This window comes from Bidens hawaiensis, unplaced genomic scaffold, assembly GCF_021521415.1.
Source record: "Bidens hawaiensis isolate Kalapana, Puna unplaced genomic scaffold, B.hawaiensis_p1.1 tig00057951_1, whole genome shotgun sequence".
Classification (NCBI taxonomy): Eukaryota; Viridiplantae; Streptophyta; class Magnoliopsida; order Asterales; family Asteraceae; genus Bidens; species Bidens hawaiensis.
The window spans coordinates 54,878-69,741 of record NW_027500462.1 but is presented as its reverse complement, the minus strand read 5'-3'; the positions used below and the strand labels follow the sequence as shown (position 1 = coordinate 69,741).

At 34.4% G+C, this 14,864-nt stretch overlaps 1 protein-coding gene and 2 pseudogenes across 3 annotated transcripts; 1 reads left to right on the top strand and 2 right to left on the bottom strand.

Annotated features, from left to right (window-relative positions):
* Positions 1–1,293: 1,293 nt before the first annotated feature.
* Positions 1,294–7,429, top strand: LOC143602124 (serine/threonine-protein phosphatase PP2A-2 catalytic subunit-like). The gene is made up of 11 exons (XM_077079342.1): positions 1,294–1,477; positions 4,046–4,102; positions 4,180–4,263; positions 4,349–4,420; positions 4,666–4,737; positions 4,812–4,852; positions 5,000–5,066; positions 6,030–6,221; positions 6,295–6,384; positions 6,465–6,572; positions 7,094–7,429. Exons 1-11 carry the CDS (start codon positions 1,388–1,390, stop codon positions 7,157–7,159), a joined length of 939 nt encoding a protein of 312 aa, XP_076935457.1. The 5' UTR covers positions 1,294–1,387; the 3' UTR covers positions 7,160–7,429.
* Positions 7,430–8,034: 605 nt separating this feature from the next.
* Positions 8,035–10,050, bottom strand: LOC143602129 (hypothetical protein At1g04090-like; annotated as a pseudogene). The gene is made up of 2 exons (XR_013147776.1): positions 9,682–10,050; positions 8,035–9,608 (listed from the first exon to the last, which is right to left on the bottom strand). The product of XR_013147776.1 is annotated as a hypothetical protein At1g04090-like (transcript).
* A 1,781-nt stretch (positions 10,051–11,831) lies between these two features.
* On the bottom strand, positions 11,832–13,660 carry LOC143602128 (hypothetical protein At1g04090-like; annotated as a pseudogene). The gene is made up of 2 exons (XR_013147775.1): positions 13,485–13,660; positions 11,832–13,390 (listed from the first exon to the last, which is right to left on the bottom strand). The product of XR_013147775.1 is annotated as a hypothetical protein At1g04090-like (transcript).
* Between the last annotated feature and the right edge of the window lie 1,204 nt (positions 13,661–14,864).

Sequence of the window (14,864 nt, the reverse complement as noted above, 5' to 3'; positions counted from 1 at the left end):
GTCCGGTATCAACTTGTAAAAAATATCTATGAGAGCACTAGTTAAGGACCTCAGTATGAATGTTTATGTTGCATTTGTCATTAATTTGTATACGGTACACGTACTATGATTTCCCAAATGTATAAAGAGAGTATCTTTAATTGTTTTATTAACATTGTTTAATATAATCATAACCCATGTCCTACAGAATTATTTGACCATGAGTTACTCTAGTACAAGTTTGATATACATGTGCTTGAGTTAAAATTTAGAATTTAGGATCATGTTCGAGCTGTTGTGCTAAACTTATACTGACCTATTCATCAACTAGTGTAAATTTAGAATTAAAACTATATAATTTATAAGTTTAACTTGTTAACCCGTTAACCCCTTTTACAAACCTTAGACCATCTCCAATGCAAGGGAAAAAAAGAGGCCATTGGTTGCCCTTGATGGTGTGGTTTATGACATGGATGAGAGAGAGAGATGAGAGAGAATGAAAAAAACCCTTAGCCAATGGCTTAAAAAAGAAGAAAGAAATGGTGTTTTGTGAGGGAAGATGTGGGACCCACATGATAATGGCCTCTTGTAAAAGAGAAGTTTTGATAATGGGTAACTTATGTGGCAATGGGTAGATGGGAAGGGCACATGGTTACATTGTGGATAGTCTTATAATTCGTTTACGATTTAACTGCAAATTTGTCAGTCCGTTTTGGATAGATTGTTTATCAAGGAGACCTGTCAACGTTAGCACCAACTCCAAATTTACGTGTAGTGTGTGGAAAACTGTTTGAATAAGCAGAACTATTTCCATTTGCATGTCTCATGTGAATCATTGAAACCTTCATGTGAATCATTGAAACCCACCTGGATTCAGTTTTGGTATATATTGTCCAAAGTCCAAACTACCCCCATTTTTTCATGCAATTCGTTTATAGAGATTTCAGATTTTTCCAAACATGTGCGGTTACCTTTGAAGCAAAATAAGTGTCTACGATCTACAAAAGGTATAATTATTACCGGACGTTCACGAACACTATTGAACGAACACGGCCTATGCCCGTGTTCATCCATTAAGCTTACCCAACAAGTTTTTTTTGTTCATGTTCTGTTTATTTATTAAAACAAATGAACATAAACAAACTTCTCGCCAAACGAATGAACGTCCAATTCATTTACAAATAAAAAAAAAGAGAGGCTGAAAGTGACACATCATTAAAACTGAGGGGCATGTAAGTAAATACACACCGAAACAAAACAATAATCTGGAACGATTTGTGAGGGTTCCAATTTTCATTTTACCTTTCGGTCCGTTTATTATTATTTCTCGAAGCATTTGGATCCATCTGATTGATTGATTGATTGATTATATGTATAATAATAATAATATCTGCAGAAGAAGAAGAAGATGAGTGTGGATCTAGCTTCAAACACTCATGGTAACCTCGACCAGCAAATCTCACAGCTCATGGAGTGCAAACCCTTAACCGAACCCGAGGTTACCAATTAATCCATCTTTTTGCTTAATATTATTCAAATTAGAGTTAATATTGTGTTTAATTTACATTATCTGTTGCAATTTATTAACAATTGCTTTTGGATTTTGTGATTTGGTTACGGATCTGAGATTTCATATAATTAGGGCACGGTATTATTGTGTTTGTATTAGTCTGGCTTTAAATTGTTCACGTGAATGATGTGATTGGTAATTAGTTGATTATTTCTTTGTTTATAAATAAAGAGCTGTATTTTGTGTATTATTAGTAGTTAAATTATGAGAATTTTGTAGTGTATTTTGTTAGTTTTTAACGAACAAGTAGACGGTGAACTGTTTGTGAACCGTGTTCGTATATTTAATAAGCGAGCGAACATGAACTTAATTTTTTGTGTTCATTTAATTAAACGAACGAACATGAAGTCATGAACACATGTTTCGTTCGTTCATTTATGTTTGTTTACGTTTGTTCGTATATGTTCATTTATGTGTGTTTATCTTTGTTCAATTATGTTTGTGAACTTTTTGTTTAGATTTTAAACAAACGAACATAATCGAACATGCTCATTTTTAAACGAACGAACATGAACACAAATATTTGCCCAATTAGGTGTTTGTGTTTGTTCAGTTCGTTTACAGGCTTACGAACAAGCAGATTTAGAATATGTTACAAACAGAAGATAGATTGATATGCAAAGCATGTGCGTTGATTTTACATTCTACAAATACTAAAATTTTATATAAGATATTAAGATATTTAGCCTGTGTTAGTTTCATACTAGAATAACATAGACGGGAAGTTCAGTTATGTTCATTTATGTTTGTGAGTTTTTGTTTATGTTCGTTTGTGTTTATTAAAGTGTGTTCATTTATGTTTGTTCATATATGTGTGTTTATTTTTGTTCAATTATGTTCATCTATGCTCGTGAATTGTTCGTTTAGATTTAAAACAAAGGAATACAAACATGTTAATATTCTAAACGAACGAAAGTGAACACGAATATTTGTTTGATAAAGTGTCCGTGTTTGTTTAAAGTTAAATGAACGAACATGCCCTTGTTCGTGTTCGTACGGTTTGATTACAGGCCTACGAACAAGTAGATTTATAGAATGTTACAAACAGAAGGTAGATTGATATGCGAAACTTTAAGCATGCGCATTGATTTTAAATTCTACAAATAGTCAAATACTAAATTTTATGTAAGAAATTTAGCTTATGTTAGTTTTATACTAGAATGACATAGATATTAGATACTATCCTGAGCTTATATTTGTTGATCTTGATTGTACTTTGGGTAGTCGTTACTGATTTAGTATGGAAGAACAATTTTGATAGTAATTGTTGTATAGAATGTAAACGGCTGTATACATGAAAATACTCTACTATGGTAGTTCATCTACGTCTCTGATCAATCATTTAAACCTTTTCGTGTAGCATTACATGTGCTTGTTTTTATTTAATTTGTTGAAAACTTGGACGCTTCTTATTCTACTCCTCTGCTAAGTTGCTTTATATATGCAGTTACGTACTTGTGATAGATTAGTTTGATTCGGTGCTCTTTAAACGTGTTGGAATGTGGTGTTATACTGTTATTGATATTTCGGATTTATCATTCAAAGCAAATTATGATTGCGTGAGACATTTATAAATATGATATAAAATCACACAATCCTTGTGTCCTGGGGCAATTTTGTTGTATATTCATTTTAAATAACAAGGCTAGATGCTCCTATGTACTATACAGTCTATGCTACATGAAAATGTATAACAAGATCCTTAATTTCCTGAAGTAACTAAATAATGTTAGAAAATCACAAAGTTCTCTAGGGTAATTAAGACCAATGGATACCCAAAGTATAAAATCTAAGTTAAAGAACCTACAACTTAAGCATGTGCATCGTGGCTGTTTAAAACTTACTTAAAAGTTTTAACCGTGATGCACATGCTTGAGTTGTAGGTTCTTAAACCCAGAGAATTTTGTGATTTTCTATATGAATTGGTATTTTTAAAGGATTATTAATATACGAGCTCATTATTTTTAGACTTTTCTAAAAAATTTTAGACTTTTCTAAAAAGGTTTTTTGACTTATGGTCATGTTTTATTGTAATTTATATGGAATGAGTCATTATTAACTATAATATTTACATACTCGTTAACTAAGTCTGAACATCAATATAGTTTTTATATAAACAGTTGAGCTTTCCAAGCTGAGTTCGAGTCAATTTAGAACTCTAGAGCCAACCTCAAACTTGTAACATGAAGGCTTGTTGAGCCATCGACCCGAGCTTGAGCCATGTTGTCCGCTGGCTCGACTCATTTGCCGATCTACTTGGACAATCTTCCAAAAATTCTGGTGAATACTACTGTGTATCTTTATAAGAAAAAAAGATATTCATGTAATATGTTCTCCTTTATGAAAACTTAACTGAATTCCACAAAGTAATCATGCAACCCACTGCAAATATTCAAATAGGAAGTGGAAAGATTTACTGTCATGGAGTTTAATGGCGGTTAGATTTTAAGAAACATTAGTATTAACTGTTAAATCACTTGCTATCTGTTCTTGTAGGTTAAGGCATTATGTGAGAAGGCGAAAGAGATACTTATGGTCGAAAGCAATGTTCAGGTATGAGCTAATATACCACATATATAAATAAAAGATTTTGATAAATCAATTTGTCATTTTTTGGTTTTCTTTTGCAGCCAGTAAAAAGCCCTGTGACAATCTGTGGTGACATTCATGGGCAGTTTCATGATCTTGCTGAACTTTTTCGCATAGGAGGAAAGGTATTATTTGCACCATCGTATTATTTATTTGTTTGTTTTTACGGTGTTACAATTTCACTTGAATATGTTATGTCTTCAATGACAGTGCCCAGACACTAATTACTTGTTTATGGGGGATTATGTGGACCGAGGATATTATTCAGTTGAAACTGTCACGGTAAGTTGAAGCTGAAACATGTTATTTTCATATAATGTTGCATTTTATGTGGGACACAGGGAGTACAGTATAAACATAGGGGAAATCAAAGCTACTTGATTACTATGGAATTTATTCTGGTACCCAGATTGATTACAGTACAGTTTTAGTATCGACTTTTTATACAAGCTTTTGTATTAATTTGTACAAAAACTTATTTATGAAATTGATGAAAATTATTTTTTTATCACTCAAAATGTTTTCAGCTTTTGGTGGCTTTGAAAGTGAGGTATCCTCAAAGGATTACAATTTTAAGAGGAAATCATGAAAGTCGTCAGGTATTTTATATTGATTATTTTATTATTTTTTAAATGGGTCAAACAGCTATTAAAAACATTATTCTTGTTTACAGATCACTCAAGTCTATGGGTTTTATGACGAATGCCTTCGAAAGTGAGTGACCTGCACTATAAAATAAGCCGATATTTCATTGCCAAAAAAAATGATATGTTCAGTAATACTTATTAGTGGATTTTTGGTTAATTTGTTTTTGTCATTTATTAACTATATTGTATAATTGTGGTTGTATTTGTCTCATAGGTACGGAAATGCTAATGTCTGGAAGACTTTTACAGATCTGTTTGACTATTTTCCATTGACTGCTTTGGTTAGCATCCACATTCTTTTTATTCTATTTAATTTAGGCCTTTAAACGAACTGAACGAACGCTAACGATGCTTGTTCGTAACAGTTGTTGAACTTTAACTTAACAAACGAACGGACATGAACGATTATAAGCGAATGAATTTTGTAAACCATATGAATAGAACATCATTGTTCATGTTTTTTTATGTTCATTCGATGATGTTCTATTCAAATGGTTTACAAACATAAAGCAACACCAGTTAAAAGTAAACGTAAATATCTAAATTAAAGTTTAAAATACTCTCATCATTGCGCCGTGTTCCTGAGTTTTATTTAACGAGGGAAAATATAGGATTTGGAAGAATATCAGGAAAATTCGTGTTTGACAGTTTTTTAAGGAAAGAAATGGAGGGCTGAAGATAATTGGAAGGAAAATTTATGCTTAGTTTCTTCATTCCAAATCCTTCCAAATTGAAGAGATTTGTAAGGAAAGAATTTTAACACATAAAATCTGTACTTCCTTTCCATTTCTTTTGAACTCGGGAAAACGGTAGTTAATTAAATCTTTCCATTCCACCCACTTTTATATTGCTCTTTAATTCTCTTTCCATTCTTTTCTTTCGTTTATTAAACTTGGGACATCTGATAGTTCAAAAGTAAACAAACGAAAGAGATATCTAAACAAAAGGTTTTAAAGTCTGAAAATTACTATAAATCAATATTAGTAATTGATAAAGTTGAATGAATTTTTAAAAGAAAACATAAATGAATGTTACAAATGAACAAATGGCATTCGATTGTTTAGTCAAATGAACAAAAATTTGTGGTCATGTTTGTTACTTTATAAAATGAACAAGCATAAACGAACTTTCTTCATTGAACGTTTGGTTCGTTCACAAAGTTACAAGCCTGCTATTTATATTATTAGTTTTATCATTATTATTTTATAATACCAATGACAGAACTTGTGTTTTCATCTATATAGGTTGAGTCAGAAATATTTTGCCTTCACGGTGGTTTATCACCTTCAATTGAAACTCTCGACAGTATAAGAAACTTTGACCGTGTGCAAGAGGTTCCACACGAGGGTCCAATGTGTGATCTTCTATGGTCTGACCCAGATGACCGTTGCGGTTGGGGGATTTCACCACGTGGGGCCGGATACACATTTGGACAAGTAATGTGTCTCATTATTTGCTTTTACTTTAAACAATCGAGTGAATGCTTTATGACATGAATTTAATTTTTAGGATATTTCTGAGCAATTTAATCATACCAACGGTCTGAAGCTTATTGCTAGAGCTCATCAGTTGGTCATGGAGGGATTCAACTGGGGACATGTGATTACTTGACCTTATTATATCTTGTTGGACCCTTCTGATTTGTGACGTTTGACACTTTTAAATGGTTTTAATGACAGGAGCAAAAAGTTGTCACTATTTTTAGTGCGCCTAATTATTGCTACCGATGTGGGAACATGGCTTCTATCTTGGAAGTTGATGATTGCAAGGGCCACACCTTTATCCAGGTTTTTGTTCATCTGACTAGGGCTGTAAACAAGCCGAGCCTAGTTGGTATGGCTCGTTTACCTTAACGAGCTGAAATGTTGAGCTTGGGCTCAGCTAATAAAAAGCTCGAACCGGCTTGTGGCTTGTTGAGCCAGCTTGTTTATCTAAAAAAGCGTAGAACTTTTTACATTTACACATTTATATATACATATAAACGGAAAAGTTTTATTTTTAACATACACATAATATAGGAATTATGACAAAAGAATTTATAATTTGTGTTATACTTTTGGGTATATATATTAAAATTTCATTTTAAACGAGCCAACGAGCTGGGCTTATTTTGGCTCGGGCTCGGCTCGTTTACGAACAAACGAGCCAATTTTGTGCAAGCCATGGGCTTTTTGCATAAAAATGACTCTTGACCCATTTGACTAGTTTTTTAAAATCTGTTCTTTTTATTAATTATAAACTTATACATCAGTTTTATAAATATGGCAATACATTCTCCAAAACTGAATAATATTATACAATTTTGCAGTTTGATCCTGCTCCAAGGAGAGGAGAACCGGATGTAACCAGACGAACGCCTGATTATTTTCTCTAAACAGTTCACCTAAAGGGATTCGTGGTCATTTGTCAGATTTTCGGCTTTTTGATAAAACGGTATGGGCCAAAGTTTGTCAGGTGAAGTGAAAGAAAATGGCCAAATGGTTTGTAAAATGGATTTGTATGATTCATTTGTTTAAGTAATGGGCTTTTATGTACCTGCAAAGAAAATGATTCAGATTTCAGAAGGTGTTTTTGACTAGTTTTAATCTATATTAACATTTGTATTAAGCAATTACTCTCCTAAAAGGTTTGTTGATTTTGTTTACTTCGTTTTTTTGTTTATTTTCTTTTTAAGATCACATTTAACAATCCCGGGTTTGTATTCGGGTTTGTTCTGGATTAGGGAGTTAAGTCAAAAAGATAAAATGTTTGGGTGCACAACATGTAGTAACGTAACGTAATGTAAACAATTTGAATGTGTGCACTAACTAAAGATGCTTTTAATCCTAACATTTGCTTCTTCATCCATCTAAGTTTGATTAAAAATTTAGTATTTATATGTTTATTTAATTCTTTTTTAAGCAAAAATAAAGTAATCAGTTTTTTGTAATAACTAAGAGAGAACCATTAAAACATTGAAACAAAGACTGAATTTGATTTTAAAAGGGTTGCGAAAACTGAAATGTATCAACCAAACGGCATTAGGCCTAGCGGGTGTCAAGTTATCGAATAAGACTTGCTTTTTCAAATAGTGATAGTTTAGTTCTCGTAGTCGTAAAAAATGTAGTTTATAAGTATAGTTAGAGATGCGTTAGTTACCGAAGTGTATAACATGTAACTTTATATATTTATATATGTTTTGTATAATACAATGGTACGATTCAATATTTTGGAATAAAAAATGATTTATGTTATTATGTCATCTCATTCTCAATTCTCATCTTTCGTCCAAGTGTTCTTAACTTTAGGCCCAGTGGGCCCTTCCTCACCCAACACCTCTCTAGGAATACTTTTCACAAACCTGTCAAAAGCTTTTTTCAACTTCCCAATCATAATCTTCTCCACTTTGTTAATTTCTTTATCAAGATCATAATCAATTTTTGGACCCCATTTTCTTTCAAAGTTCAACCATGGTGGTTCGACCACCGCGGACCCTAAATACTCTGCGGAGACCACCACCGCCCTAACTCCAGTGTCCATCACTTGACCTCCTTTAGCCGTATCATCTCTTAGTCCAATATTCACCCCTGAAGTGCCTATTAATACTAACCCGGGCTTTGGATAAGATGAGTGACCGTCTAGTGATCAGTACACAACCGGTTTATTACCATTTGCATACTCGAGACTAGAAGCACTCACCCATGTTCCCCAACTATGTTGCGCGAAGAACATTCGGTTTAACTCAACATTAAAGTTACTTATCCTTAATGTGACATGTTCCCAATCACCAACATGTTCCCCTATCTTTCCTAATGAAATGTTGATGAACTCGACTTTGGCTCTTGATGCACCATTAAAAGGGTAAAATAACCAAATGGCAATATCGGTAAATAACCCTCCATACATGGGTTTAACATGGAAATAGGCACTTGCATCTTGTAAGTCACCTTTCTTGACCCTTTGCTTACTTGAACCATCTCTTGGAAGGTCTAGCCAATATGTGTCATCATTTGAACCACCTTGTGGGAGGTTTGAACCATTAAGGTTAATAGGGCTAGGGTTTGACTCATCCCCCTTGCGATAAAGCAATGCACCATTTTTAAAGAACCAATCAACAGAAGAAGGAAGGTATTGTTCATTTGGATGAAAATAAACCATAGGAGAATAAGTTTGAATTAGGGTCTTAATTTGGTTCAAATTTGGCATGGAATTTACCAAACTACCCTTCAAGTTCTTTAAACAAGATAATGTCAATGTGTTTCCTCCCATCCCATTTTGAATCACAAAACCACCTATTGATGCACCCATGGCTCCCACACCTCTATTTGTTGGCCTAGAACTATATACATTGAATCCATTAGCATTCAAACTTTTGCTCGGTCCCCAAATCCATTCGTCACTCTCAACAGAGTCCGTCAAGTCAGACCTGACACAACGGACCCTATTGAGAGCGGGTTTTTCAGACGAGCTTGTAACAACATACCCTACAGCCTTGTAGCCATTTGGTGGGTTCGGGAACCATATGTATCCGTCGCCATCTTTCTTGATATTAAGTGACACACTACTCCAAACAAGAGTGTAATCAATTGGTGGTTTGAGAATAGGGTTCAAAGAGTCATTTGTGACATCTTTGCCCACAAGAATATGCCCAAATAAAGGCATATTGTTAGGTTGACTATAACACCCTAAAACCGAAAACCCTTGGGGGATCGAAGCCGAATCATAAAACGTTGCACCAGCATTGCCCGGCCCTCCCTCGTTAGCCGACCAAATCTTGTTGAATGTAGTTACTTGACTCACAAGTAATCCACCTAAATCAATGGTTCCATCAGCAAAACCTCCACCTATAATAAATGATCAAGATTCATGTGAACTCAAAGAATGCGTTTTTATAAATCTTTTTTAAAACATACAAACCTGGGGGCCATTTGGGTAATGGAGAAGGAAGTTTGAAGGTGGCTTCAGTCCCTGCAAGCTCTCTCCTTTGAGAAACCGAATACAACGATGATCGATTTGATGATTCATCCATTGTTGCACCATTGAAGAGCAAGGATATAACAAAGAAAGTGAAGAGGATTATAAGGATTGAAGAATGCATCTTGAAGAGTTGGAAGAAACTATGAACTTGTTTTGTATGTATATGTGGATATATATATGTGTGTGTATATACCAGGCAGGGTTTGTTGTGTGGTGTTTTGGATGTGCATATGTGGTCACATGTAATTAATTATAAAGAGAGTATAGATGGGAACTTGCCAGAACTTTGGGAGGGTGCCACTTTTATTTTCATGGGATAAAATATTTTATTGTTTCAAAGCTTGCGTAACGTTTTTACGTTTGATATATCTATTTAATTACATTAAATATTTAACCTATAAACATTTTGATAGTTGTGTAACTAATTGTTAAAAGTTTATTTTAATTGTATATTATTTGTTAAACTTTAATACAATAGATAATTAGAAATTTAAAATGATTCGGTGAAACCAATGTGAAATGAAAATTCTTGTCAAAATCAAGGTTGATAGTCTTATAAGTCATAACTGCTACAAAATTTACTATTAATTAAAAGCTTAGTACTATGATATATTAATACATATTAGTTTGGTTTCTAAAATCGTTTTGACTTGTGGTAGGTTATAGGTAAGGTGGATTAAGAATCATGGATACAATATATAACTAATAAATGTGAATGGGGCAAAAATGCATGGATTATAAATTTATTATTGATTTTGTTATGTATAAAAATATTTGGAAATAAGTTGGTTACAAATAAAAAAGTAGTAGTTATTATCAAATGAGTTGGCACGTTTCTCCGGAGCATGAGTTCAAACATTGTTTCGTAGGATCCAATGTTTTAAGATTTTGACTTTTAGTTATATTCCAATTAGATGCCATTTCGTAATCATTGTATGAACTAGTTTTTAACAATAAAACAAAATACAATACAATAGAAACAAATTTTATTAATTATTGCATTAGTCTAGCTGCAAGTTACAACTAAAATTAATAGAAATAGAAGTTAAAAAGTAAAATAAATGTTGCTCCTTGTGTTTGACGATGTTTCGTTTAAAATTTTATGCATCTTTAATATTAGAAACGCTCAAACGCGTACGTATTTGAAGGCACAACACTTGAAGAAGTGGTTGTAAACGGTCATTGCTTTATTAAATCAAGCTTGACATCATAGTTCATACTCAATGGTCGCCAAACCGTTTGATGAACATCTTTTTTTGTTAAAAAAGAAAAGTTCTACCAAAGATAAGTCATAACTCATAAGAAAACAGAAAACAAAACCTAATAATCAAAATCAAAAGCTTACCGTCCTACGATATTATGTTGAAGTACCGGTTGATGAATATCAGGCTCAAGAACACGAAGAATGAATTTACAATGACTTGTAATCCATTTATTTATAATGAAGTAAAGCCATATTAGTCCTACTCAAATTAAACACGAATTTAACATACTCAAACTCGTAACTTGGGATTCAAATAAATTAGATAAACTTGTAAAATATTTAAAAAATTAAAGAGAGAAATCTAAATCTTTTAGACTATTAATTATATTATAATTAATTAAAGTGAATTTGTCACGTTAGCCCCTTCAACATTGAGTGAAGTGGCCTGGAAACTTAGAAAGCTAGTTAGATACTTAGATGTACACTTGTTTGACAAAACTACTTGTGACCTTTTAGACGTGGTGCATATGATGGTGTTCGTACTTGGATTTCTAACTTCTAACTATTGATACTTGGAACATTTGCATCGGATAGGAGGCCACGAAATCCTATGAAGCCTAAAACTACCGACGGCTTTGCTCGCGCTCTCTCCTCCCTCTCACAACAGTGTCATTCCTCGAAGATAAGTCCGTAGCAAAGCCCTTTGTCTTGAAATCGTATGATTAAGATGGTGAAATCAAACTAACAACGAGATAGATTTATTCGTATATAATTTTGAACTTCATACACAAATATAAGTATATAACCACACCACATCATACACCTTAAATCACAAATAATTTACCTTTTATACAAAATACATATATGTTTTAATAATTAATCATAGTTAATATTTCTCATCTCCATTCCAACTATTTTTCATTTTAGGACCAGAAGGCCCTTCTTCCCCTAAAACCTCATTAGGAACACCTTTAACTATTCTCTCAAATAATCCTTTAAGTTTCCCTGGCAAAGCATTCTTCACTTTCTCTATCTCCTTTGCAATTTCATAACTTAACTTTGGACCCCATTTTCTATTATAGTTCAACCATGGCGGCTCTACCGTGTTTAAATGGTCCACCGCAACCACCACCGCCCTCACTCCGGTGTCCATCACCGCCTTCCCTTTAGCCGTGTCATTTCTAATGCCATTCCTCCCACTCCCTTGTAAAACAAGACCCGGTTTTGAGTAAAACGCGTGACCATTCAAAGAAGCGTACGCGACCGGTTTGTTCCCATTTTCAAACTCTAGTTGTGATGCATCTAGCAATGTACCTCCACTATGTTCCGAAAAGTAGACACATTTTAAACTACCATCAAAGTTACTGACCCTTAATGTCAAATGCTCCCAATCACCAACATGTTCTCCTATCTTTCCTAGAGAAATTGTGAGAAATTCCAATTTTGCCCTCGCTGGCCCGTTGAACGGGTAAAATACCCATATAACCATGTCGGTAAATGTTGCGCCGAACATGGGCTTTATGTGGAAATATGCGTTAGCGTTACCTAAATCGCCTTTCTTGACCTTTTCCTTAGCCGAATTGTCAATGGGAAGGTCTAGCCAGTACGAACCGTTGTCTGAACCACCTTGAGGGAGGTTCGAACCGTCTTGTTCGACCGGGCTAGGGGAGGTTTCTAGCCCTTTTTGGTACAACAAGGCTCCATTTTGGAAAAACCAATTAACCGTAGAAGGAAGATATTTTTCATCCGGATGAAAATATATTATTGGTGAATATGCTTCAATCAAAGCCTTGATTTGAGATAAATTAGGCATGGCAAATAAGGTACTTTTGGTATTTTTCAAACAACATGGTAGTGACACGTCAGATGAACCCCCTATGTTTTGGACTAGAAATGAACCGGTTGATACACCCATGGCTTGAACCCCTCTATCCTTAGGCCTTGACCCATACACATTCAGCCCATTAGGGTCAATCACATCATTTAACCCCCAAATCCACCTATCATTTTCAACCGTCTCCGTAAAATCCGATTGAACGCATCGAGTTTTTTCCAAAGACGGTTTTTCAGGTGAGGTTGTGACGACATAACCGACGGCTTTGTAACCGTCAGGGGCCACCGGGAGCCAAATGTAGCCGTTGTTATCTTGTTTTATCTTTTGAGACTCACTCGTCCACACGAGTGAGTAACTAGTTGGCAATGCAAGTGACAAGGGGTCACTTGCACAAGGCTTAGCCCCTAGAACCCACCCGAATAAAGGATTGTTGTTGCATTGACTATAATGACCAAGCACAAAGAAACCGTCTGGCATTGAAGATGGTTCATAGAACGTTGCACCAACATCACCTGGTCCACCTTCATGGGTGGCCCATATTTTGTTGAACGTGGACACTTGGCACACTTCTCATCCTCCCAAATCGATACTCCCCGTCGCAAAACCACCACCTAGAACCATATTAAACAAAAACGTACATAATTAGCAACACGTCTAGTAACCTAACTATCAACATATAAAATCATCACGATATAGAAAAACTACCTTTCGGAAAGTCGGGTAGTTGAGTAGACAATCTTGAAATGTTATTTATGGCTAATAATTTCTTCTTCTTCTTCTTGAACATATTTGCCAACAGATTTCCCATTTTTGACATAAATGTTATTTGTGACATTTCCCAATTGGATATAGAGGTTTTTATTATGAATATATAACATGGAAAGACATAAAGGAGAAGTGAATGGCGTGCAAGGTATCATGAAAATACTTATGTACCCGTCTAAGGCTTTCAACAAACCCCACTTGATAACTTTATTTTGGTACAAGTATTATATGTACAAGTTAAGGTTTATATATAGTTTCATTTAATTGGATTTTAGTGGAAAATGACGATTTTATTGTTTACATCGGTCGATTCAATAGCTTTCAGTTAGTTACTCAAATAACTTTATTTTTTTAAAATAATTTACTTTAGGTATTTCGACGATTAATCTTTTCTTCTGTTTCTTTTACGTGCGAAACCATCGAAACAAGTAACCAATAGCATAGGCTACTTAATGAGCAGACATAGCCAAGCCAACTTCAGTTCGGACTTGCACTCGAAGTTAAAACAAGTCGGCATAGCTCGGCTCACTCGTTCTTAAGTTTTAATGAGCAAAAACTTAATCTAGAGCTCGGCTTGTACAATATAGAGTCAACTTATTTACATTTATGTTTTATATAACTAAAAATTAATATTATGGACTTATGGTGGTTTCTAGAGAGTTCACTTACCATATTACGCGACCTTAAAACGTAATCGAGTTATAACTATAAACGTTAAAATGTGGGCTTACCTTGGACGAGCGAATGACAGAGCCAATGAGTGAGTAGAGTTTGGCTCGAGCTCGACTTATTTTATTGTGTGTATCCAATAAAGCATATCCAATAGCCTATACGACTTAGGAATGTTCTACCTATCCAATAAAGCTACATTATACTCTTTTCACCTTAGTTTTTCTTTATGTAGCTCGACCTTAGGCTACCTGTTGTGAGCAGCCAAGGAAGCCGCAAACGAGGGTGGCGCGGCCACGTAGATCGCGAACACCATAACGGGCGTAAGCGTCGCCACACGTTGTGGCTTTTAAGCCTAAAACTTCGGGGGCACCCCCCCCCCCCCCCCGGGTCTTTTTGGGTAGGTTTTTTGGAGGGAGAGTTATGTACACAACGTTAGCATCCAGAGCGTTTTACGTTTTTTGATTTTTTTTTTCCTTCTTCTCTTTCTTTTTCTTTTTTTTTTTGTCATTTTCCTTTTGTTTTTTTTAGTTTTATTAATAAAAATAAAAATACAAAAGTCCCCCTCTAGGCATTTTGACTACACTATCTCTTTTTAGAAAAACTAAAACTCTGATTTGACACCACATGACGTAAAATGCTTAAAATTAA